Source organism: Aplidium turbinatum, chromosome 12 (assembly GCF_918807975.1).
Source record: "Aplidium turbinatum chromosome 12, kaAplTurb1.1, whole genome shotgun sequence".
Classification (NCBI taxonomy): domain Eukaryota; kingdom Metazoa; phylum Chordata; class Ascidiacea; order Aplousobranchia; family Polyclinidae; genus Aplidium; species Aplidium turbinatum.
Window position 1 is genome coordinate 338692 of NC_137483.1, and position 26874 is coordinate 365565.

A 26874-nucleotide genomic window follows, 5' to 3' on the forward strand; every position below is an offset into this window, starting at 1 on the left:
TTAAGAACATTGTTTTGATGTTATCTTTTGCGGTGCACTGCGTTTTTCAGCTGTTGTAAAAGTTGCTCGGGGCAACGGATAAGGCGCTCGTTTTCTAATCATGTAATCCTGGTTTGAGTCTCAGCTTCAGTTGGTTCTTGAAAAACACTGCTCAAATCTACCCAGTGTGTAATAAATTGGGTGGGCTTTTCAGTTGCTGAAAGAAAAGTGGCCGAGAGAAAATAGCTGGCCATCTTACTTTTGTTAGTGCCAAAGGCTTTGTTTTTGTACCTTCCCAAACAGTCACTATATCTGGACCAGATCTGCACTCACCGTTTCAACCATGGGACTCACCGACTTACCGCTACTCGGTGCTTCTCAAGATCAGGGCTGCAGCTTTTGAAAATTTTTTATGTCATTATTCTAGTTGCTTTTAACATAAAAATACACTTTCATAAATTAACCGTAAGCTAAGAAAAGCAAGACAAAATTTTAGGCCTGCAAGTGTTGCATGTTTTGAAGCGTGGTTGATCAGAAAAAGAAACGACAGCAGAAGCAGTGGGCCACCAATTTCAGGGTTATTGTATTTTAACTATAAAAGAGCTCACAGCATTGTTTAACGGTCAGGACCGTTAAAAAGATAATTTGGGCCCAGTACCAATAATAGACCTATCTTTAAGCCTCAAATTAAGACACTTAAACGCACAATATCCAACGAATATGAGGTGGTTTTTCCAAGCTCACGGCTCCCAATCAACCCTAATGTTGATGGTTACTGTCAACGCTACTGTTGATGATTGCTGTCGAGGCTACTGTGGATGGTTGCTGTCAACGCTACTGTGGATGGTTGCTGTCAACGCTACTGTTTATGGTTGCTGTCAACGCAACTGTTTATGGTGGCTGTCAACGCTACTGTTGATGGTTGCTGTCAACGCTACTGTTGATGGTTGCTGTTAAGGCTTTTGTGGATGGTTGCTGTCAACGCTACTGTGGATGGTTGCTGTCAACGCTACTGTGGATGGTTGCTGTCAAAGCTACTGTGGATGGTTGCTGTCAACGCTACTGTGGATGGTTGCTGTCAACGCTACTGTTGATGGTTGCTGTCAACGCTACTGTTGATGGTTGCTGTCAACGCTACTGTTGATGGTTGCTGTCAAGGCTCCTGTTGATGGTTGCTGTCAAAGCTACTATTCATGGTTGCTGTCGCTACTGTTAACAATTGCTGTCAACGCTACTGTTGATGATTGCTGTCAAGGCTACTGTTGATGGTTGCTGTCAAAGCTTCCTTGGATGGTTGCTGTCAACGCTACTGTTGATGGTTGCTGTCAAAGCTACTGTGGATGGTTGCTGTCAAAGCTACTGTGGTTGGTTGCTGTCAACGCTACTGTTGATGGTTGCTGTCAAAGCTACTGTGGATGGTTTCTGTCAACGCTACTGTTGATGGTTGCTGTCAAGGCTACTGTTGATGGTTGCTGTCAACGCTACTGTTGATGGTTGCTGTCAACGCTACTATTGATGGTTGCTGTCAAGGCTACTGTTGATGGTTGCTATCAACGCTATTGCTGATGTTTGCTGTCAACGCTGCTATTGATGGTTGCTGTCAACGCTACTGTTGATGGTTGCTGTCAACGTTACTGTTGATGGTTGCTGTCAACGCTACTGTTGATGGATACTATCAACGCTACTGTTGATGGTTGCTGTCAAGGCTACTGTTGATGGTTGCTGTCAACGCTACTGTGGATGGTTGCTGTCAACTACTATTGATGGTTGCTGTCAACTACTATTGATGATTGCTGTCAAGGCTCACTACAATACTTTGTTTTTATCGGCATCGGTTGGTATGGATAGGCGGTAGTAGCGTTGACATTGGAACTTTTGGATCCGAGATGAATTTATTGTCCGGCAATTTTTCGAGGAGCCCAATATATTGATAAGGGGGCTGAGAATCCCCTTGGTATCGGGCCCAATTTTTTTTCACTAATCTAGTCCTGTCTGTTGGTGGTCCAGTCACTCTGAATTTGGATAATTAAACAGTGGGCAGCATGAACGTTCGTCATGTAGACCGTTACAAGCCAACCATCAATGTCGGTGGCATTTGTAGGAGGTTGAGACCGGAGGTGAAACTTTCTTCTAGGTTAAAACTTGATACGAATGCGACCCCACCTGGCTTCAGCCTACCCTACATGACAAAAAATGTTCAATAAACGTATAGGCTGTCGCGTAGGCTATACGGCGAGTTGTAAAAAATCTTTTGGTATTTTAGCTTCAAAGTTAGTTTGGTAAGGTATGGACCACTTGATTGCTCCCACTTTTGCAATTGTTAAGGCCGCAGCGATTCTTCATAATTTTCTGTGACGCGAGTGTGGTGAGTAGCCTAATATTAAATTCCGAATTCTACTGATCATGAAAAGAGAAATGGAATCGTGCACCTGGATAAATGGAGGGCATTTCTTTTCGAATGCATCCACTGCATGGTATCAGGAAGAAGAATCTCATCTCAAGCTATCAATGTAGGTAGGCCTACCCTACTCGAATCTACCCTACTCGAATCTTTCAAAGACTATTTTAGTGACGCTGGAACCACTTCGTGGCAGCATGAAAAGTTATGAGTAGTATGTGGACTAAATTGTAGCTACTTCATGTAAAATTACTGAACTGAACTACTGTCACTGCATTTATTTCATCACAATTTATTGCAGTTTTGTACACAACGGCACGGCACCATATCTAAACGAAATCATCGTAAATAAATTTAGGCCATGCAAGTGTAAAAAATACAATCTTTTGCGCCAGTGGTGCCAAAGTAGAGGGAGATGGGGGATATATCCCCCCCAACATTTTGGTAGCATCCCTCTCAATAATTTAGAAAAAATATTTGCCATGAAGTTGGACTTCGATTTAGTTGTTTCCAAGCATCTCAAATTTCTGTTGTTTTTCTTTTATTGATGTTTGGTCACAGACCTAAATTGCCTTGGATTTCACGCTAGACAATGAAGGATCGACCTTCATTGAAGCAAACTGCGGCCATTGTGCCCAACGAGGTGGTTGTGCAGGGTGACACCGATACAGTCAACAGCGGTTAACTATCATATCATCACGAAAACTTTGTCAGAAATTGTTGCTTCTGGTCTACTGTCTACGCTAGAAGCAAAAATAATAGCACAAGGAATTTTAACAAGCTTAGTTAAAGCTGAAACATGTTTGGGACTTGTACTGATTTTGAAGCCTGTGTCACTTACGGAGCAATTTAGTATCACGTTGCAAGGAGAAAAGCTGTAAAGAGCTGTTTCAGACTTTGAAAATCACTCTGAAGAAATATCGTGATTTGGAGTTTGAGAACAATTACAAAAATGCACTGTCACTTCCAAAAAAATTTGCTGCTAATTTTATCACGCCTTTGCAAGCACCACGGCAAAGAAGAGTCCCTGAAACAGTGGCGGCTGGTGGCCTCCTGAATTGGGGGGGCTGCAAGGCAGCATATCCAAGAATTGTTGGAGGGCGATATCAGGCGAACCTTGCGGGCGTGTCGCCGAAGGCGACACCCACGGCGGGGGGTCTGGGGGGCCTCCCCCAGAAAATTTTTTACAATTACATTTAATTTGGTGCATTTTGAGAGCATTTTCAAAAGAAATTTGGGAGTGGAATAACAGTCAAAAATGCTGCTGTAGAGCTTGAAAAATACTAATATTTCAAATTTTTATATTCAAAATCAGTGCTAAATACAAATCAAACTATGTTCTATGCACTTCGTCGTTTTCTCAATAGTTCGCTCAGTTTGTTGTCTGCAAATATTTATTGTCGATCGCCGGCATCGGACACGATTGTCCACATACGATCCACACAAAAAAATACACAGAAACAAAAGACAAACAGAAGTACATTCACAGGAATGACGCTGAAGTAAGCAAAAAATTTATTAATCAATCGTCCATTTCAGATCATGCGATCCATATCACACAAATTAAACATGCGAAACAAAAATCAATATTCAAAATGAAATATCATACTTAATCTGTTCAAACACCCAACTATAAAAAGAAATTTAAACTTTATCAATCGATGAATGTTGATATCACTGCTGTGCCATAGCAGCCATCAAGGCTAGGTAACGGCATAGCCTACATAGTGGTATTATAATGAAGGAGGTAGTTTGAGTTACGATAGCAGTCATACCTTATCAGGGAATCAACAATAGAGTTTGACGATGATTCACATTACCCAACAAAAAAAAGGCCCTTTTCCGTTGTAATGCATCAAATGTTATATGACATACAATGTTACACAAGACTTGATGTTCACGTAGCCTACGCTATAATGTTTGGGCAAATGGTGAATAATTCTAAATGCATTATTGAATGCAACACGCAAGCGATTAATTCACGTTGGTGATAATTTTCCCATGGTGACATGCATACATTGGGGTACAATATGAACGGAAGAGAACATTTTTAACTTCACTGGAGCTCTTGTAAAATTTTAATTTATTGGTAAAACAGTATAATGATCGTACTTGTCGGTTTATATCCTTGTCATCACACATTGCCGTGTCAAGAAATACACCCAAGTATCTGACGCTATCTACAGATTTGATTTGACTTCCGTTGAGCCGTGAAATTGGATTTAAATTTAACTTTAAGTGATTAGTTAGAAAATACATAGCAAACGACTTTTTGCAGTTAAAAACGATCTCATTACAAAGTACATAATCTTCGCACACACACAGTATATTGCAGTATACATGTAGTATAACCGTAGCTACATCTTTTTTGGAGCACCCTGCATGTATGCACCCACTGCTCCAGAACTAAAAATGCTTGGAAGTTAACATTTTTTATTCTTTCCTACAAAAATTATCTTTTGCCAGCTGAAGCCAGCTAGCAACCCTGCATGTATCACAATACAGAAGGACAAAGACAAAATCTCAATTCTATCACAAGTATAAATGCCCACTGGATGGCAAGTATAATTCAGTTCAATTCAAATTATTTTTCTTTGACAGAATGCAAAAGAAATGATATTGTAAAAAAGAAATACAGTAACAAAACCAACAAAAGGAAAAGGTGGCAAAACCTTAATGGTTTAAGACGTGCATGAAAGGATCTAATATTGCGGTATATGCATCGATAAATATAGTTAAGCACGGCCACCAAACCTGACACTTTAAAACAAGTAGATGAATTAGTTAAGAATCAGTCGCCTCCTCATTCCAGAAACAATTGGAGCGCCAATTCTTAAAGCAATGAGAACACGACTGAACCTAACATTACAAAAACAAACAAATACACACACACATATTGTAATTATAACCATTGATCTCGCTCAAGCCATAGGTGCCACATTTACTCTTTGCTACACATTACTGAGCATCACATATAAAGGACAGCGGACCTTTATTTATAGATGAATTCCATTCGGCGACTTTTTGCCATGGCAAAATGGTCAATTACCCTCTCGTTGAAATCTTTGGTTTCAGTTATTAAGCGATTTTCTATTGACACCATGGCTAATGCAGAAAGTCTTTCAGTACACATGGTGCTGCGGGAAAAGGTTTTAATCCTTTTCAGTGATGAAAAGCAACGTTCTGGTTCTGCTGTTGACATTGGAGTGGTAAGTAGAATTTTAGCTAGCTTTATTACTTCAGAAAAAGTTGATTGCATTCCTTCCAGGTTTAGCAACGAAAGCAGCTGCACAAGTCCACTCACTGAATGCATGTCATTTCTAGAATAGAGAACAGACAGCTCCGGTTTGAGCTTGTCTTTGATTAACATAGGGTATGCTTCACAACATTTTTCTAAAGCTTTTTCTGGAAACTGTCTTGCATATTGTGAAGCATTTTTCAAATTAAATAAAGTGCTTGCTTCAAGATGATTGGTGAACTTGAACCTTTCTTGACACTGCATTAAGACAACATCACATACTTCTTTAGCATCAATGATTTGGGATTCAGGCATTCTCCGTGTGGGTGAAGGTGACTCATTGTCTGCAGCAATGCCTTCCCTTATTCTTTGTATTGCTGACAGAAAATTATCCAGAGAGCACTGCACTTTGAATGACTCAAGCTCCACAGACTGCAGCTGAGCAAACAGTATGTCAACATGAGGCATGATTTTCGAAAAGAAATCTAACCAAAACACAAATTTTGGATCTATGAGCATTCGTTTTATACCAGCAGCAGCAAAGCCAGTCACCGAAGAGTTGCTTTGTTCCAAAGTTGAGCAGCATTCTATAAGTGCGTCTTTTACCTCCGATACAGCATTCACCGTCCTGCTTTTAAAATTCCATCGTGTTGCTGATGGGCGAGGAATACGCCTTTGAGCAACTTGGTCCAAAGCAGCCATTCTTTGAGGAGATTTGGAGAAAAAACTTGGGATTCCCGAAAGACTGTTAAAAAAGACTCTGACACTGGTATTCTGCGAAGTGGCTTTTTGTATAACCAAGTTTAGCTGGTGTGCATAACAATGGACAAAGTGTGCATTGCTATATACTTGCTTGATTCTTGATTGCACACCATTTCTTGCACCACTCATAGCAGCAGCACCATCATAAGTTTGTGCTACAAGTTTGGATGTATTGCTCCCAAGCAAAACTTTAAGTTCCTGAAATAGGATTGAAGACAGAGCTTCTGCTGTCTGGTTAGCAGGATTAAAAAAACCCCAAAATCTTTCAACAGGCTTCCCATGACTTTCATACCGTAGTACAATCACCATCTGTGTCTTCTCTGAGATGTCAGTAGTTTCATCACACATGATTGCTACAAATTCAGACTGTGATATTTCTTCTTTAATTTTGCTTTTGCAAAGCTCAAGAATCGTTTCCAAAAGCTCATTTTGAATAGTTTTGGATGTACCTTTGAATACCTTTGCAGAATTAAAATGATTTTGGAAGCGTGAATCAAGATTGGAAGCAAAATCAATTAACCCCATGAACACACCAGGATTTTTTGAGCCTTGACTTTCATCATGTCCCCTTAATGGCAATTCAAATCTGCCACAAAATTTTATACAATCTATAATCTTTTACAATACTGTTCTGTTCTTCGTTACTTCTTCATTATGTTTAGTAATGGAGAGTTGATATCCAGAATCTATAAGTGTAGCAATATTAACTCTGCCAAGCACTGAAAGACTCAAAGTATTGTTCATGTGGAAAGTTGATCTACTATGCTTCTCTGTCTTTCTACTGAGATGTTTCAGGTCTTTCACACCTACTTTGGTCCAGGAATGTTCTTGATCTCCACCAAACAGTAAACAGGGAAAGCAAAAGAAAGCATTTTCACTGTTGCAGCCACACAGCCAGTCATGATCATCATACACATTTCTGTTAAACTTCCTTGCATAAGGGTTACCTCTACTGGTGGATGATTGGGAAATGTCAAGGTTTGGAGTGGGTCTTCCTTGTGCTTTGATGCTAAGTTTTTCTTGCAGAGACAACTGGGAAAACCTAATTTTTTTCAATGACATTACAGAATTATCCATTGTATATAAATTGCAAAATGTTCCAATTAAAGTGTAAATTATTATAGCATAAACCTGTTAAGACAAATGAAATCATTGTCAATTTTTTTAAATGAAGGTAGATTCAGAGTCAAAATAAGAGTATCCATATATATATGATATTTTTTTTTTATTTATTTGCATCAGACTCAAGATGAAAGTAGAAACAAAGCAGATACTCAACTCCGAAGAGCTGAGTCGTAATGTACCAAATACAAAGATTGAGTGTAACAGTCTGTTCGCATTAGTTCATATATCCATTGGTTGGAAGACAAGTTACAGCGGGTTACAAACTGATATAATTTTTTACAAATGAAAGCTTGAAAAATGGTGATATTGTTATCAACGAATGCAGAGGTGATGCTGCATCGTCTCTGCAGATTAAACAACATTCTGTAACAATTATTGTATCCAACACGTAAGCGATTACTACTGGATAGAAGATAGTTACACCATAGTTGACAGGCATATAAAGGCATACAATAGGAACGAAACAACACATTTTTAACAGCAATCAAACGTTTGGAAAACCTTGCTTTTAACATGTTTTCAGAACAATACAATGACCGTAATTGTCGTTTCATGTCTTTATCATCAGGTAGAAGCGTTAATTATTACTCCAATATATTTCAAGGGTCTCAAAGCAGATACGATTTTTATTTAAATACCGTATTATATATGATCGGATTATAGCCAAATTTCAACATCTAGGCTTTATATAAAACACCAACAGTTTTGTTGCAATTAAATATAATGTCATGAGAAACTACATACATTTGACAAACATTGATGAGTTTCTGGAGTCCCTTGACACTTGATGCAAAACAACACAAGCCTTCAGCATACATTAAATGATTGAAGACAGGAGTTGCCAATGCAGCAGCCAACAGAAAGACCGTTTAATTCAGAAGATAAATCATTCATGTAGATGCACTTCTGCAGCATACCGGTACTAGACCTAGAGGGCAGACACTAGTGAAGCACCTAACTTAACTATCTATCACTCCTGACGGATCACTGAGTGGAAACAATTATCGTTCCTTGCCCTAGAAAATACTATACCAACCCTCAGCAGCATGGAGTCACATGCAAAGATCAAAACTGGGCAAAGATCAAAACCCTAACCTTATTCCTAACTCTAACCCTTACCTTAATTAACCCTACCTAACTTTAATCCTAACTCTGGCAACACCTGATTGTAACTATGGCAACAAGTGTGTAAAAATAGCCACTTTGTAATAACAATAATAGGATGGATAAAGAAAACCGGACATAAAAGAAACCCATCCTCAGGCAAAAGCAGGTTTCGATGTGGCCCAGGAGAGCAGGTGTTGAGCTCTTTTTATGGTCAGACTGCACATCACAGTCACACAGTAGCCTAAGACGATTGAGGTTCGAGATCCAGTGTAAGTTATTGTTTCTTGTCCTAGCACTATTGTTTCTTGTCCTAGCACTGTTGTTTTCTTGCCCTAGTACCGGTACATCCTATAACCTGTTGAATACCCTAATCCTACAGCTATCACATTTACAGTCATGTCTCATCGCTACTCTGCGAAACAAAACTTAACTTTAAAAAGTCTGTAGAATTATTCGGTTAGGGGGGGGGGCTGTTTTCCATGCAGCCCCAACAGATTCAAAAATTGCTGTTATGTATTCTGTAAAATACCAAAAGAGGTGGAGCTTCAAGGATATTTTTTAGCCAATCAGAGCACTTGAAATCCAAAATCTGGGGCTGCAAAGAATGTTGTCCCAAAGCCATGTTTCCAAACAAATTTTTAAATATTTTAATTTTCAATCCGCAATCCATAAGTGAAAAAAGTAATCGGGTCGGACAAACACAGAGGAAAACATATCTTCCCCTTTTTCTCTTTCTTTCAGGGGGGGCTGCAGCCCTGCAGCCCCATGGCACGAGCCGCCACTGCCTGAAAGATTGGGTGGAGGCTCGATGACAGCTACTGCAGACACTCAACTGCATTATAAAATACTTTACAATCAGTTCATGGACAGCGTTAACTCTAAACTGACCGAACAATTTAAAAGTAGCCTGAATTCCGATTCGGCAAAGTATAAAGAATTTGCAAGAATTTTCAAGATCGGCTTAGTTCCTGAAATGGTCAAAATTTATCCAGAGCTGAATAACAATCGATGAGTTATCAAATTGATTTATTCAGAAATGCAACATGAGCAAAATCTCTGTACGATGTTAAAAGAGCTTACCAGGCATTGTCAGAGTTGGAAAACCCTCTTTATTCTTAAATACTCCAGCTGATTAAGATCCTCTTAGTTTACCCGGTAAGCTTTGCTGCTTGTGAGAAGTAGTTTTTTAATCTTCGTAGATTAAAAACCTGGCTGAGAAATACTTTGGGATAGGAAAGGTTGAATGCTAGCATTGTTTGCAACACTCACCAAAATATTCTTAATGACATCAGCATAAATGACATTTCCAATGAGTTTTCAATGCTCACTACCGTAAGACGCAATATGTTCGGTTGTAACAGTTTCTTGTGATGTGTTTGAAAGTTATTATTTTTGTCATAAATTTGCAGACGTTCTTCTGTAGCTTCGATTGTTTTCAGTCTCCTGACTAATGACTTTGTCCTATAGTGCACTAAGTGTAGTGATTCTAGTGAAGGAGAGGTCAAGAAGAAAAGTAAGCTATAACTTCTGTTTTTTCGGAAAACTAAGTATTCATTGAAAAGTTATAAGTTCGAATCCCGATGGAGATACCAAATTTTCTTTGCTTGTTTCTTAATCTTGCAGCAGTCATTCACAAGGGCACTGGTAGCGCTTTTATCTCCATGATTTCTTATCTGTATATTATGCTGTTAGCAGCTAATTTACCGAGGTCTGGTGATTGTTTAATAAACTTAATACCGGTACCACTAAAATTGTGTATAAAAATATGCATCCCCCCAATGTTCAAAATTGTCAAAAATTTGATAAAATGTAGATTTGTCCCCCCCAATCCTCAACTAACTTCGGCACCACTGTTTTGCGCTGATACAATATCTTGAAATAGTGGTCACACTTCTTGCGTATATTTTTGTAACAAGCACTACCATCTCTTTTTGAAGCTTCAGTCTGATAGGTCTTGACATTCCTCTTGCTTCTTTGATGACAATTTGAAAAAAGGAGACAGTGGAATCATTTCCTTATTCTGCAAAACGTAAAAACTTTATTATAAGTAGCCTGTTTTTGAAAATTTGTTGCCTAAAAACTTTTGCATCAACTTGATGCAGCTGATAGGATCAGCTGATGCTGTTTGTTGCAAAAGCCTTCACCACGAAACTTGAACTATCATTATTTCATTTTAACGTTATCAGAAATTCGGTCGCTTAAGGCTTAGGCGATGGAGCTACCGAGACGGACAAATAACGGAAGGCCGGGAAAAACAGACCCCTTAAGAAAAACGGAACCTCCATTTTTCTCGAAAACAAAAAACACTAGCACCACCATTCCTTTACTAAATCACGACCAAAGTCAAGAAAATGTTTCTGTGAAAACACAAGGCGGATTCCACTTTGAACAAAGCAATGATGAAAGAGATTAGTTTTGAATCTTTATCCTCGGACTGACAGAGTCTTGATAGGTTATTCCTGGTAGTTTCGCATATTTGTAGAGGCTCTTGACGTAGGGCCGTTTACCGAGATTGACAAAGTGAAGTTTTCCGATTGTTGAAATGTTGTTGCCAGGCAATTATTCCATTCATTAGATGCCGCTGAATGGAGAGCAGTCCTTAACGTGCGTTGCTCATGCACACACCCCGAGAGTCGAACCAACGGTCAAAAGTCGACTCACGGTGAAGCACGTAACCACTAAGCTAATGAAGCATAACCACTAAGAATGTGTTTTAAATGATGATGATGCAAGGAAGGACTAGTGAAAGTCGGCGTGGGCTGCTAAAGTTGAAGTGAAGATGAAGTTGCTTACGTCTTGTTAAATCCATTGTAGGATGTCATCTGTCAAACTGGGTAACCGGCCTGCGTCAGTGAATCACAGCCTCGTCTACAAGTGTGCAAACTGTCATGATTAAGCTCTCAAAGAAGCTTTCTGAGTCAGAGGAAAAACATTCTTAAAATCAATCAATCAATAAAATAATGAAGTTATTTTATCTACCAGGAGTCGTTGAAGGCACAGCTAAAACACTGCCGTTTGATCTTGTTGTCTTTCCGTTGACAAATGGAGACAAAGGGTATTTAACCAATCGAAATATTGCTTCATGCAAATAAATAGTAAGAAAACAATTTTTGACGTAGGTCCCATTCTTCGCCACAAAACTTTCAAATAATCTAAAACATCTCATGCTTCTTTCATATGGTACAGACTTTTTATAGTTCGTGGAAGGTAATGGGGAAACCTGTCAGGGTGATATGATAGGAAAACCTGTCAGTGTGAGGTGATGGGAAAACCTGTCAGGTGAGGTGATGGGAAAACCTGTCAGGGTGAGGTGATGGGGAAACCTGTCAGAGTGAGGATGGGAAAATCTGTTAAGGTGAGGTGATGGGAAAACCTGTCAGGGTGAGGTGATGGGGAACCTGTCAAGGTGAGGTGATGGGAAAACCTGCCAAGGTGAGGTGATGGGAAAACCTGTCAGGGTGAAGTGATGGGAAAACCTGCCAGGGTGAAGTGATGGGAAAAGCTGTCAGGGTGAAGTGATGGGAAAACCTGCCAGGGTGAAGTGATGGGAAAACCTGTCAAGGTGAAGTGATGGGAAAACCTGTCAGGGTGAGGTGATGGGGAAACCTGTCAGGGTGAGGATGGGAAAATCTGTCAGGGTGAGGTGATGCAAAAACCTGTCAAGGTGAGATGATGGGAAAACATGTCAGGGTGAGGTGATGGGAAAACCTGTCAGGGTGAGGTGATGGGAAACCTGTCAGGGTGAGGTAATGGCGAAACCTGTCAGGGTGAGGTGATGGGAAAACCTGCCAAGGTGAGGTGATGGGAAAACCTGTCAGGGTGAGGTGATGGGAAAACCTGTCAGGGTGAAGTGGTTGGAAAACCTGTCAGGGTGAGGTGATGGGAAAACCTGCCAGGGTGAAGTGATGGAAAAATCTGTCAGGATGAGGTGATGAGAAAACCTGTCAGGGTGAAGTGATGGGAAAACCTGTCAGGGTGAGGTAATGAGGAAACCTGTCAGGGTGAGGTGATGGGAAAACCTGTCAGGGTGAGGTGATGGGAAAACCTGTCAGGGTGAGGTGATGGGAAAACCTGTCAAGGTGAAGTGATGGGAAAACCTGTCAGGGTGAGGTGATAGGAAACCTGTCAGGGTGAGGTGATAGAAAAACCTGTCAGAGTGAGGATGGGAAAACCTGTCAGGGTGAGGTGATGGGAAAACTTTTCAGGGTGAGGTGATGGGAAAACCTGTCAAGGTGAGGTGCTGGGAAACCTGTCAGGGTGAGGTGATGGAGAAAGCTGTCAGCATGGCCGTAGCAACAAAGAACGTGGCCCCCTCCGAACATAAGTCAAAAATAACAGGGTCCCTTACAACGCAGAAACTGGAATGTGGTACTTATTTTACACCACATGCAGGGTTCATATTATGTATACACGGTAGAGGGCACAGTTCCACTAACCGCTAATTAGCGAAGCTAACGCTTTAGTTAGCGGATTAGCACTTTCGCTAATATTTAGAAATTTCAGCGAACTCGTTAGCGAAAGTAAATTTATTGGAAACCCGCTGATTTCTTTGTTGAAAGCTAACTTTTACATTAGCTGCTCCCACCACTGTGTATACATAGGTCTACAGTGACAGCGTGGATGTTATATTCCCTAATTATGCAAAGCGCTTCTTTCGAGCGTTGTTCTGCGCAAATTGTTTAATCAATGCGTCATAGTCCAGAGATCTGGCAATCTTGTTTTCAATGGTAATTGCAAGAGCAGAAAGCCTGTCATCTGTCATGGTTGAGCGCAGGATATTCTTGATCAGTTTCATTCTGCTGAAGGTCGTTTCAGCACTGGCGACAGTAACTGGTGTGGTCGGTCAGAAGAATTCTGATGCAAATGCAAATATTCGGATATATCTCCTGAAGACTGTTCTTGTACGTTAAACATTGCTTGCCATGACAAGTCCTCTCTCTTTCTCGATGATATAAATAAAACGATTCAATTCCATTATTAGTTTGTTGGCATCAATACCTCCCATTTTTCTTTTGAAATTTTTGTAGTGATTCTACAAGTATGCGAAACTACCAGGAATGACATATCAAGGTTTTGTCAGTCCGAGGATAAAGATTCAAAACCAACTAACCCAACCATTTTCTCTGAGACACTTTTTCAAGCTGCTAGCGTTATACAGAAATCCTAACAACTTGTACCACTCCATGAGTTGGTCAAAGCGCGAAGAAACAGAAGATATGGCCTTATCAGTGAGAACAAGATAAATTTGTGATTTGAATTTTTCTTCAGCAGAAAGACGCCTCGAATCATCAGCACATTCTTAATCAAACATTCTCTTCCTACGTCGTACCGTGTTTGTTGAAAACACCTGCTCAATACCAATAAGCTCTGCTATTTCGCGTGCAGTTGTGACCACGTAGTTATATTCTGTATTTCGATAGTCTTCCAAAAACTTCGGCAGAGGAACCCTCATTCCTTGCGGGGCCCCCTCCGATCGGAGGGTACGGAGGGCGGTTGCTACGCCTCTGCTGTCAGGGTGAGGTGATGGGAAAATCTGTTAGGGTGAGGTGATGACAAGGCAGCGCAGTTTTGCATCAGGTAAAATGCCTACTTTGTAAAATTTAACAAACCATTCCAAAAATTATCTTTATGAACCATTTGTTTGCAGGATATTTTATATTTTACTCTTTTTTGACGTTGAACGGTGGCAAAGCTTTTCAGAAGCAATCTCTCAACCAGGGTTGCCAGATCCAAAATAACTTTGCCTGCCAAATGTTTCATAAAAACCGCCAAAAAACTGCCAAATTTTTCAGGTTTTCAAAAAAACTGCCAAAAAAAGCTGCCAAACTGTTAGTGCGGCTTGTCTTGTTAATCAGCAAGATCATACACCATAATATTTGGTGCTACATATAGCTCTGATGGTATATTGTTTTGATTTAACTTGATAGACCACTTAGTATGAATAATGAAACACAAACTGTATGTATCAAGCTAAATTAAAACAAACTTTCAAAGGTTGTAGTGGACAATGTCAAGAAACACCATTGGTAAATATCCAATGTTAATGGCATGAAGGAAATACAACTAATAACTTTACATGTCAAGAGGCTACAGTTATTAGCACAAATGCATGGCATCTGCATTGACGCCCTCAAATTCTAGGACGATTGGTGTAGAAAATACAAAATAGAGATAATTTTTGCGATCCATTACCATTTGCTTAAGCAAACGTGCTTTATATCTGGCATCAGGTCTTGATTGAGCATTTTCTGCTGCGGTAAAGTATGCGGTAAGCTCATTCCAATTGGTTGATAAGTTGTAACAAACTTTCCCTCTCATAGCCATCTTGTATTGCATGTTTTTACAAATGGATGTGGAGCTATTCTGGCATCCGATGGGTTTTCACATGCATTTATAATATCAAACAGCTGTATGAAACTTTTGCGTTGCAAATTGCAAACATTCTATTTGAATAAGCTTAACTGAAGATGATCTACCTACTAGCTGATCAAAATCGATTTTTAGCTGTTCATGATTGAACTGACTCGTGTGAAAATAAATTTCTTTGTTTTACTGAGGCTGCGCATTAATATTCATGAATCAGAGATCTAAAAAAGATATAGCCTAAATGTATAGCCTACTTGGATGGTCTTTTGACACAATGCACACATATTGTAGGCCCTACGTTTTCACGATTTATATATTTAGGTGAGGGGGATTTTAGGGGATTCAAAACCCCACTGAAATTCTTCTGAATTTTTTATGCATTTGGCGTACCAGTAAATTTTGTTGAAATGGGCTTAAAATGGCAATTTTTTTGCGTCCTTACAGTACACTGTATGTAGGCCTACGGTACTGGTGAGGAACTAACTACTCAGGAACTTCATCAATTCACCAGCTCAAGTCAACGAAATTCCTGGTAGGCTGCACAGTGCACAGTGACCATAAGCTGTTCAAGACAGTAGCCTACCGCCCTACCTGTATGCCAACGTGTTCGGCCCAGCCAGCCATTCATACACAGTAGGCTAAATACGTTCCGGATCAAGTTTATACAAGGTCTCTGGCCTAAGCTATGCTTTCAACTCAAACGGTGCGACTGCGACATCACATCATTAACCATAACCTGCTAACACTTACCATTGGCGAGAAAATAAATGTCAAAAACGCATCCCTCAGCTGTCCAGTCCAGTCCAACTTTGGTTGGTGACTGGCCAGTGGCCTCTGGAGCTTCCATTTGAATAAATTAGGAATTCGGAGTTTCCAGTCCATAAATTAATGTTTTTTGATGGACTTTCATTACTAAAAGTTTTTGAAAAACTGTAGTGGTGAGTTGTACCGGTAATAATTACAAAAATGCCAAAAGATGCCAGACACAAAAATGAAAAATGCCAAAAAATGCCAAACTGCCAAACGCAATTTTCTCCTGCCAAACGCTATCAAAAAACGCCAAATTTGTGGAATTTGGCAGAAAAAAACGCCAATATGACAACCCTGCTCTCAACACGCATCATAGCAGCCTGACAAATATCAGGCACGGTTTGGACTTGTTTTGTGACGTCATAACCAAGCTGCGACAAGTGTCCACTTGCGCTTCGAGCTTGACTTTTCAAAGAACAAAGGCAAGCGTAGCGTTGAGTGGTGGCAACCCCGCCTTGCTACCACAAGTTAGCTAACTTTCCAATTGTTTTCAGATAAAAGAAGTAAAAAGATACAAAGTCGTGGCTTTATAGGAAACAACAATGAAACAATCGGTCATTGTTACCAAGCGCCACTCAGCTAAGTATCGACGACGCGTTGATATTTAGCTGAGGTTTGTTTTAGAGCAAACGGATACAAAGGCAATTGCATCCAAGATTTGCCATGACACCAAAGCTAAAACATTAAGGTTTGATTAGCAAGCAGGGCATGATCATGATTGGAACGTTTTAAAGCGACCAATGACAGCAGGGAGCAAACAGGAGCCAAGGTTGTCAGGCCGTTCACGTTCGCACTGGAAGTTGAAAAAAATACGTTGAATCAGGAAATTTTTAGTTTTAGCGTTTAATTTGGCAATTCCACAAGCCAACTTGTTTGAGTCTCATGATGACATCATTTCCTTTATCGAAGGTTTCAAAGGTTCAATTGTGGTGTAACTGTTGGTTTGTTCCAAATATATTCGTTCAGTAAAACCTTTTCAAGAAAAGAAAAGCGATTCACTAGCCTACCTCTTTGAGTTGCCATTGTGACGTCATTTTAATTGAAAGCAACTTTCAACAACTGGGCGTGTCTCGTATTGTTTAGTCACTAAAGCTAACTGTAGGCAGTTTACACCAAACAAACAGTCAACAGAAGCTGGTGGCGACCATTGTTGTTAGAGAGGAGGCAGCGTTTACATTGTTCGCTAATAAAGGTTCTTGATTGAACTAGGTAGCGCTAGTTGTTCTTGTAATGAAGCATCGGATGACGAGTTTGTTGGAAGCTCTATGCTGGTGACAACCCGGAAACTACAAACTCGATATCTCTTTGCAATAACTTTTTGAGGACACGAAACAATAAAATGTGCCAAAATTGTTTCAGTCTCGGCCCCTCAGAAGATGATGCACCAACGGGAAGGATGACGTCATTAGGAAAGATCAAAACAAAAATATTATAAAATATCTTATTTTGAGGGTTCTGGTTTTAATGTTGTTCCTGAATGGTGAAGAATTTTGTTTTGAACTTGAAGCCATTCTAGAACATAGAAAGCACTTACAATTCATACTTCAAGTGATCATGAACATTGTTCTTTGAATGTTCAATGATCCTCACGAGATGAGGAAATATATGCCAGGCAGGTGATACTTTCCTGTCTTCAATATTTCAAGTGCAACGACTTTACTGGCATTGTGCAAGACAGAAGCGCACAGCAGAGGAAAGCGAATCTCGCGGAACCAGCGACAAGTCGTCGCATTGAGATATAATCTGTTGCATCATTGTTTTTTAAGGTGTTGTAGTAGAGTGTTGCCAACTATACAAATTTTAATTTCGGCTCATCCCTGGGTGCATTATGACGTTCGTGGTTGTCAACTTTGGGGGTGAGTAGGTTGTTGCTAAGTTACATTAAGCGATGGTTTGATATTCTGACGTCAACAATTGGTTTACTGTTTAGAGAAGCAGCAGCGACTTTTCAACCCAAACTGCAAGACGAGGCTTCTGCTGGAGAGCATCAAGTCGAGATGCAGTTGCCCAAATGAAAGTGAGCGTTGAATTAACAATTTACTCCTCCTGTTTGTGTAGGTTCACGATTAGCAAAGTTTGCTGTAGTAAAATACGCTAATTGTATGATAATTGAAGCTAATTGTACGCTTGTGGCCTTGTCCGAAGCGTGTCATACAAATCCCAACAGGACGAGGAAACTGGGCTAATATAATTGAAAGAAGCTCAATCCAGGATAATCATGTACATAAAATAATTTAACTCGACTGAAAAACGACCAGATAAGATGTCAATTAATCAAAAGTTTAAGTGGTTGGGTGTTACCTATGGCCAGTAGCCAGGGTTGGATAAAATGTTTCGTTATAGCTCGCTTGGAAGCGCCTAACTTTCAGCGTGAAAGAATTTCAAGATCAAGTGGCGCTGGTTCGACTCTCGAGGTGTGCGCTTGAGCAAGGCACGTTGAGGATTAGCTCTCCATTTACTCAATGGATGGAATAATTCCCCGGCAACAAGACTTCAACAAATCGAAAACTTCATTTTGTCAATCTCGGTGACCGGGCCGCGGTTTTTTTTTTCCCACGAGATTTCTGTCTCATTGACATATTTTGGTAAAAGTTTGTATTAATTTAAAACCGTGTGAATGCAACATTTTTTCGTTAGCAGGCTTGGTTCAGTGGTTTCATCCTCTGCCTAATGATCGTGAGAACGAGGGTTCGACGCCCGTCGAAGTCAAACTTTTTTTTATCTTTAAATTAATTTTTGCGATGTAAAAAAGCTTTTCAAAAAAAGTAGGGTTAGGGAAAGCTTATATTTTATTATCATTGCAGAATTTCATTGGCAAACAGTTATTTCGCAATCTGAATCAACCAATCTCTCAAAACACTTTCGGAAAATCTTACTTTTAGAGTGACTAGAATCAATGAGACAGAAATCTCGTGGGAAAAAAAATTCGCGACCGGGCCTGCGTCAGTGGTTCAAAGCCTCTACAAGTATGCGAAACTGCCAGGAATAACCTATCCAAGGTTCTTTCGGTACGAAGATGGAGAATCCAACAATCAATCGAAACTGTCAAGATTGCGCTTCTAGAGAAGCTTTCTCAGTCCGAAAATTGAAATTTCGATCAAGTTTTGTCACTGCACAACATCTCACCTCTTTCTTTTGACGTTACAGTGGAAGTTGAACTCTCTGATGAATTTGGCAATTTAAAGAACATTGCACAATTCCCGGAGACGTACGCGAATCAGGTTTTAAGCGTGGAGCGCGAAAATCTCGTTCTCATCCAAGTGAAACGAAATGATGTCATCACCCCGGATGTGACGTCGCTCCTGCCTACCACTGATGACGTAACATATATTCCGTTGCTGAAAAATGACGAAATCGTTACAGCGAGATTCACAGGTACAGGATTGGTTTTGTAAATTTACTGAATAGTTGTTATGGGCATGACATCATCTTGAAGTTTAAAACTTGCAGCTCGCCTGGAAAGTCGGGAATCCCCAACGTCGAGACCAGAAAGCCGAGTCAAAAAACCTCTAAAAGAAAAACGTAACAAATTTGATCGGAGAAGCATAGACGCGACATCAGGAGACGGACTACTGACGTCATCAGTCACAACGTCATACAAACGTAACGGAAGCAGCAAAAAAAGAAACTCAACTCCAACACGTTCAAAATCTAGGGGAAAGCCCCGCTAAGACACCTCTGCTACCTGAAAGAAGCTATTACTCGATCAGGGTTGGCAGGTGTGCGTGCGTCAGTCACTAATCTCACCTCATCTGCATCTCAACAATCAACGGCGCGCGTTAGTGCTTCAAGTCATTGCATTTCTGGAACACGAATAATGTTGTTCTATTAGCAAAGAGTCCGCTCCGTTAGCTCAGTGGTTACGCGCCGGGCTCAAGATCACGCGGCGCTGGTTCGATTCTCGGGGTGTGCTCTTGAGTAACGCATTTCAGGACTGCTCACCATTCAAAGGCACCTAGTGAATGGGATTATTCTCGGTAACCGTCCCGCGAATTTTTTTCCACAAGCTTTCAGTCTCATTTGCATATTTCTGTAAGTGTAGCCATTCCTGATTACCGCGCGGCGCGCATAACTGTTTTTACCGGTTCATTTTTTTCGCGCGGTTTTTAAGTCAGCAGCCAATTTTCGCCCTCCATGTCCAAATCTAAACATTGAACTTAAAAAAAAATACGTAGCCTGGAGACACACCTGGTCAAGCCAAGTTTAAAAAAGTTGAGAAAAGAAATTGATTCTGGTCACTCAAAAAGTAAGATTTTCCGAATTGATTAAAAATTAACCTAACCCTACTTTTTTTTAAAAGCTTTTGTGCAACGCAAAAATTAATTTAAAGAAAAAAATGACTTCGATAGGCGTCAAACCGTGGTCCTCACGAACACAAGGCAAAAGATGAAACCACTGAACTAAACATACCAACGAAAAAATGCTTGCATTCATACGGTATTAAAACCAACTCTATGCGAAGTAACAGAAAGTTCGTGGAAAAAAATCTCAACTGGCCCTACGTAAGGAGCCTCTACAAGTATGCGAAACTACCAGAAATAACCTATCAAGGCTTTGTCAGTCCGAGGATAAAAATTCAAAACCAATCATTGCAACAAATAGTAGTCGGCAGCAGTGGCCGAGTGGTTAGCGCGTTGGGCTCGCAGTCGAGAGCCTGCATGTTCGACTCCAGCCACTCGCACTTGCTGTTGTTTCTCTGGGCAAGAAACTTTACGATAATTGCCTCTACCCAGTGATCGAATTTCAGAGTAATGGGTACTGGGTAGTACCAAATTTAAGTCATAAGTAGAGTAGACAACCGGAAACAGACATTGCCGTCGGCTGCAGCGTGGGTCAGGTGTATTTCGGAAGGCGTACACCGATGCATAGCGCTCAAGTCCACTTTCCCGCAATGCAGGATAAAGATATGAAAAACAAACAAAAATAGTGCAAAGTTTCGAATTTAAAGTTTACAAAAAGTAGCCTATGCGAAACTACCAGGAACTTATCAAGGCTTTGTCAGTCCGAAGATAAAGATTCAAAGCCAACCAACCAAAATAGTTTAAATTATGTAATCTGGCAACACTAATCGGTCAAACTAAACACTAATCGGTCAAACGTTTTCGTCACAACCTGACAATAGAAAGTTCTCAAAACAAAACGCAATGCAGAAAACTTCAATAAGTCGACTACTTCGCTCTCCACTTTGAGATGGAATCTGTTCTGGTCTTGCGTTATTATGACGCAATTTTCATGTGCAGGATTCCCCAAGTATTTCCATTCTCCTGCACAGGGTGCGAACGTCTGATTTGATTATTCGTGCGGCGCTCCTAATCAAATCAACGCTTTGTTCTCTCCGCCTTAGCTCCATTGTGCGTTCCTTTTACATCATATATTGCTTTGCGGTATAGTTCAGCCCATATACAGGGTGATCAAGCCAAGTGTAGACAAATATTTATTGAAATAACAGTACATCCAAAGAGGAAAAAATTACACATGTGAAGAAAAATACAAAGAAAAGTATACGTAAACAAAATGTGCTCTTATTTTTCATTCGTACTCCCTTTGCCTTCACCAAACGCCTTTGTATGTTGTGCATTTGACTGCATGAGGCACGCAGCCACCAGTTCTTTGGACAGACGAAAAGGTATTCACTGTCCAGCCTGTGCATGATCATCAAAATGACAGTACTTTTGCAAAAAATAAAGAAGATATCCCACTCAATGAAAGGGTGATGGTCCGGAAACAGAAACCAGCCTCTGTGATGGTTTGGGGTGGAGTAACTTCAACTGGTGAAGAAAATCCCCTCTTCTTCATTGAAGAGGGAGTAAAAATTAATCAACATGTTTATTTAGAAACGTTGAAGGATAAATTGATTCCCTGGATCAATGCAATATTTGGAGACGGAACAACTCTTCAACAAGATGGAGCTAGGTCCCACACAGCGAATCTTGTCCAGGACTGGTGTAAGGGGAATATGGAAAAGTTTTGTCCAAAGGAAATATGGCCTCCATCTTCTCCTGATTTAAACCCAATGGACTTCGCAAGATGGAGTATCTTGGAGAGTGAAGCCTGTTCTTCAAATCATTCAAGCGTTACAGCTCTAAAGACAAAACAGCGCACTTGTTGGGAAAAAATATCATCAGACACCATACGTGCCTCATGCAGCCAAGAACACAACAGACTAATGCGTTTCGTGAAGGCAAAGGGGGGATATTAGGCTGTGCCAAAAAATTGCGAGGTTCATGGATTTTTCCTTAACTTTCTGAAAATTTGTAGTGGACTTTTACAAATACAAACGTAAAAAAAAAAAGAAAATAATGACGTCACACGGTCGCGCTGGGCGTTTCTATGGTTACCACTTACCAGTATCCATTTTCATAAAAATTGTCATATTTTGAAAACCACTGGAGATGAAAAGATGAACGTTACATCAAAAGCTGCAGAAGTGGCATGTTTATATCTGCTCTAAGAACACTTTTCGTTCTAGGACTACTTGAAAAATATTTATAAGCAAAACACTGAATTTTACTATATTTTTGTAGTAGGGGAGATGCAGGACCTATTAGACATTTTTTTTTTCTTTTCTGCTCTCATTTCTTCATGTTATATCAAAATAAGACAAAGTTTTTAGAGAATACGGCCAAGGTCAATGTTTATTTATTGTGTAAATATCTTGACATAAAAACGAAAAACATTGGACAGAAACACATGGACAGACATAAAACGAAAAACATTGTTGTCAGACGTCAGTGCTAAAATCTTGCAATTTCAAGCAATTGCAATATGTCTGTCAATAAAGAGTCTCCATGAAGCAATACTTCGAAAATGTGTTTTTGGTATTTGTCACCTCAACTCCAATTATAATCAACAACGGCAATGACTTTTTTAGTAACCTGCTCTGATGATGTCGCCAAACATCCAAGATTTTCATTCACACCTTTGAAATGAATCCTTGAAAGATCTATTAAACAGTAACGTCCAAGCCCTATTATACAATGAGTTAAGGCACTTGAAGAATTAACTTTTGTAAGTTTTAAAAATAAAGCTTACTTTTCTAGCAACATTATCCTACGCTCCAAAAGTCATTTTAATAAAAATAGTGAATTTTGGCCGTGGCGGAAAAGAGTTTAACACCACCCTTATGAAGATGCTTCTTACGCAGTTAAGAGCTATTGATGTAACGTTAATTAATCTTACTTTGTCAATTGAAATGCTTATAGACACTAAGTATTATTAGTTCACATTTTTATGTGCTTGTTTTTGCAATGAGAGTGAAAAAACATGTTTTGTTTTTCAATGTTTGCTTGTGTATAGGTCCTTCAGGGCCAGGAGGATTATACAGTACACTCTTCAAAAAAGTTTGTATAAGCTTTAACCTCACAAAAATAAATTCGATTGTCAAGATATTTACACAGTCAATAAACATTGACCTTGGCCGTATTCTCTAAAAATTTTGTCTTAGTTTAATGTAAGCTGAAGAAGTGAGAGCAAAAAAGAAAAAAAATGTCTAATAGGTCCTGCATCTCCCCTACTACAAAAATATAGTAAAATTCAGTGTTTTGCTTATAAATATTTTTCAAGTAGTCCTAGAACGAAAAGTATTCTTAGAGCAGATATAAACATGCCACTTCTGCAGCTTTTGATGTAACGTTCATCTTTTTATCTCCAGCGGTTTTCGAAATATGACAATTTTTATGAAAATGGGTATTGGTAAGTGGTAACCATAAAAACGCCCAGCGTGACCGTGTGACGTCATTATTTTCAATTTTTTTTTCAAGCATGTGTTTGTAAAAGTATACTACAAATTTTCAGAAAGTTAAGGAAAAATCCATGAACCTCGCAATTTTTTGGCACAGCCTAGGGCAGGGGTGGGCAAAATTTTGTACTGAGGGCCACATTTGAGAAAATGTTGCAGCCGGGGCCCGCACACTCTCATTGCAAAGTAGGAAAATTTACTCGGTGTGTAAATAAACGCATATTCATATTAAACACAATTTTTGTATTTCACACTCAGTTACGTTTAAAGCTATGCAATCATCATCACAAAAGTTAATGAGACTTGTGCAACTGTTCACAGTTTTCACAATCTTTTGCAAATTGGGAGCAAGTTTGCTGGTAGATATCCTCATAACATCATGCAAGTTGGTGTCTGTCAGCAAAGACCTGTTCTTCGACTTGTTTATTTTTAAACAAGAAAATGCTTGTTCGCATATGTACGTGGATCCAAACAGTGTCAAAAACTTAGCAGCAAAGTTTTTTAAGTTTGGAAAATATCGTCAGACAATGACTTGTAAAAGTCAGGCATTGATACTGACTTAAACTTCTCTTTCAAGTCATTATTTGCTTGCAATTCCAGCAGTTCCAGCTGTAAATCCTCAGGAGCCGAATAAACTTCTGTAGTAAATGGAGAGCTGAGCATATTAAACTGCGGTTCCAGGTTCTTTAAGTCTTGGAACCTTCTGCCGAATTCGATAGCCAAAGGTATCCAACTGAACTTTATACTTTGCTGCAAGTTCACCAGAAATGTTTGCTTCTTTCAGCAAAGGAAAGTGACAAAACCTGTTGTTACCAGCTTGTCTGAGGAACAATGACAGCTTCATTTGGAATGATTTAACGTGGACGTACATCTTGTGTGCAAATAAACCATTGCCCTGAAGTTTTACATTCAATTCGTTCAACTTTTCCATGATATCAATGGCAAACCTAAAGTCCAACTTCCACTCTTCATCAATTATGTTAGTAGCCTACTAAAATCACATTGAATGCTTTTTATTTCCAGGAACATCACGATTTCTTCTCTTAGCTTCCACACTCTCCTCAATACTTTGCCCGGGCTCAGCCAGCGGACATGGTTGTGGTATAGAACATCCAAATGTTCAGTTTCTAAATCTGCCAGCAATGCCCGGAACTGCCTTTGGTTAAGCCCCCTGGCTCTGATAAGATTGACAACATTGACAATTTGAATCGGTAACGTGCTTAATGTTCAGTGCACCTTTACACAGGCTTTTTTGATGGAAGACTCAGTGAAGTGGTATGGTATGAGGTATGCAAGTGCCGGCGGGCCACATAAAATGGTCTCGGGCCGTAGTTTGCCCACCCCTGGCCTAGGGAATATATTGAAAAATAAGAGTACATTTTATTTAGTTGGTCTGTCTGCACTGTCTAAGTACCAAAGCATCGGTCAACAGTTTCAATATTTTATTAAAAATCGTCATCGATTTCATGAGAGGCCGTAGCCCTCACATTTTCAGTCTCCTATGAATGAAACAAGTTACGGTTCGTGCGAAGAAAATGAAATATGCAAACTATGACGTAATAGGAATAAAACAAAGGCGTGAATGCCATGGAAATGAACAGTAGTGGAGTCAACACTAGGTCAAAAGTAAATAAATAATTGGTAGAAAATAGACAAATTATTTCACTGCAGGTAAAATCATGGATTGAATATTGATGGTGGCTTTGATCTTGTAAAGCCACTTGTCCTCACAAGCGTCAAGCCGGTCTAAACTAGGTTGTTCAAGAAAAGTAACACTGAAACAGTTGGACAAAGGCGGTTTATTGCTCAGATCATGGAAATTGGCGAAATGCTTAAGTAAAGCTGCACTGTCATTATTTTTAGAGAGGTCAAATTTATTCCAGATATTACGATGGCCTGTCCAACGAACAGAAAATTTATTCACAGTTTGGCCGACGTACTGTTCCTTACATACGTTACACGTTGCTACATAAATACCATAGTTACTACAATCTAATTGTTGCTTGAATGGAGATCGGCACTTCCAACTTTGAATTTCGAGGTTTTCTGCAAGAACTAGAGAGCATGATAATTTCCTCGATACAATTTACCTTACAAGGTTTGAACTGTCTGGCTTTCTTTCGACAAACACTTTGTAAGTGTCCCGTAATATTGCAGAAATGGCAGGTGGCTTTCTTAAACCTACAGTCATTGGCGTTGTGGTTGGAATTACCACAACGATAGCATTCTTTATTTTTAGAAGTAAAGAAAGTACCTGTAAGCTTCCTAGTTTTTGGAGGTTTTTTGATGGTCCTTACTTTCGCAAACGGTACTGGTGGAGTGCCGTAAACAGTTTCTTTGGCCACCTTGGCTGCCTCTTCGGTTTCTGATGCTACCTCAACCGCACGTTTGAAAGTAAGCTCATCAGCTCTGATTTTGAATAACGCTTTAAGTACCGCCTCGTTACTTATTGAACAAATAAACGAGTACGTAAAGCTTCGTCCAATGGATTTGAAATGGACGAGAAGTCACAGGTGGCAGCTGCTTGGCGTATGCGGACGGCTAGTTCTTGAGCTGTTTCACCGGGCTTGCGCTTCATTTCTCTCCAGAAACGGAATCGCTCCTTCACGATGAAGCGTTTTGGGTCGAATTGTTGAGTCATGTAATCTGTAATTTCCGTCATGGTGAGATCGTTACTTCCTTGGGGTTTGTTTCCTGCGCAGCCATATTTGTTAACATTTTTTAGATTGTGGGTGATTGATTGGTGAGGTAAACCTGTGGCATTTTGTCTTGTGCGACTGAATGTGCCGCTACAAAGGTGTTATTCCTATCTTAATACGAGCTGTTTTCGTACGCGGAAAGCACGTCACGGGCTATCTTAGCCCCGCGTTAGTTAATCGCTAATAACCGGAGCTATGAAAATCACAGAGCCAAAATATTTTACAAGATATTAGCCATGTGTATTGTGCGCATAGAAATTAAATTTTTACCCAACAAATTTATTGAACCAAATTGTTTGATATAAAAAAACGTCAGAAAGTCGGTTCTTATTCTAATTTCCGGAATATAGCTTCAAAATTGAAATTTTTGAATTATAACATAGAGTAATGCTAAACTAAACAAAAATTACTTTTTCTCATAAATATAAGGCATTTTTGGGCGTTTTTACATTTCAAAGTAATTGCACTAACATTTACATTGCACTGACATTAACATAATAATAAGTAGCATCACACGAAAATGTCTAGCCACCTGAGACGAAAGGCTTATTGTGAAGGGCAGGAAAGTAGAAAAATGACCAGTTTAGGTTTAGAAAATTCGCAAAGAATAAAAACTAAAAGTCAAGAAATTTCACATTTCTAGCATATTTCC

General features: G+C 39.7%; 1 protein-coding gene across 1 annotated transcript; it reads left to right on the top strand.

The window, feature by feature from the left end:
- The first annotated feature begins 17191 nt into the window (after positions 1–17191).
- LOC145781262 (uncharacterized protein CXorf65 homolog) lies at positions 17192–20103 on the top strand. The gene is made up of 4 exons (XM_082593039.1): positions 17192–17641; positions 17716–17802; positions 18933–19160; positions 19236–20103. Exons 1-4 carry the CDS (start codon positions 17614–17616, stop codon positions 19454–19456), a joined length of 564 nt encoding a protein of 187 aa, XP_082449165.1. The 5' UTR covers positions 17192–17613; the 3' UTR covers positions 19457–20103.
- The last annotated feature ends 6771 nt before the right edge of the window (positions 20104–26874 follow it).

What these genes read in the sequence shown, in the direction of transcription:
- LOC145781262 (XM_082593039.1), top strand. Translation starts at nt 17,614, where the DNA reads ATGACGTTCGTGGTTGTCAACTTTGGGG. An exon ending in CGTGGTTGTCAACTTTGGGG is followed by an intron (nt 17,642 to 17,715) that starts GTGAGTAGGTTG and finishes TTTACTGTTTAG; the next exon opens with AGAAGCAGCAGCGACTTTTC. An exon ending in ATGCAGTTGCCCAAATGAAA is followed by an intron (nt 17,803 to 18,932) that starts GTGAGCGTTGAA and finishes TTGACGTTACAG; the next exon opens with TGGAAGTTGAACTCTCTGAT.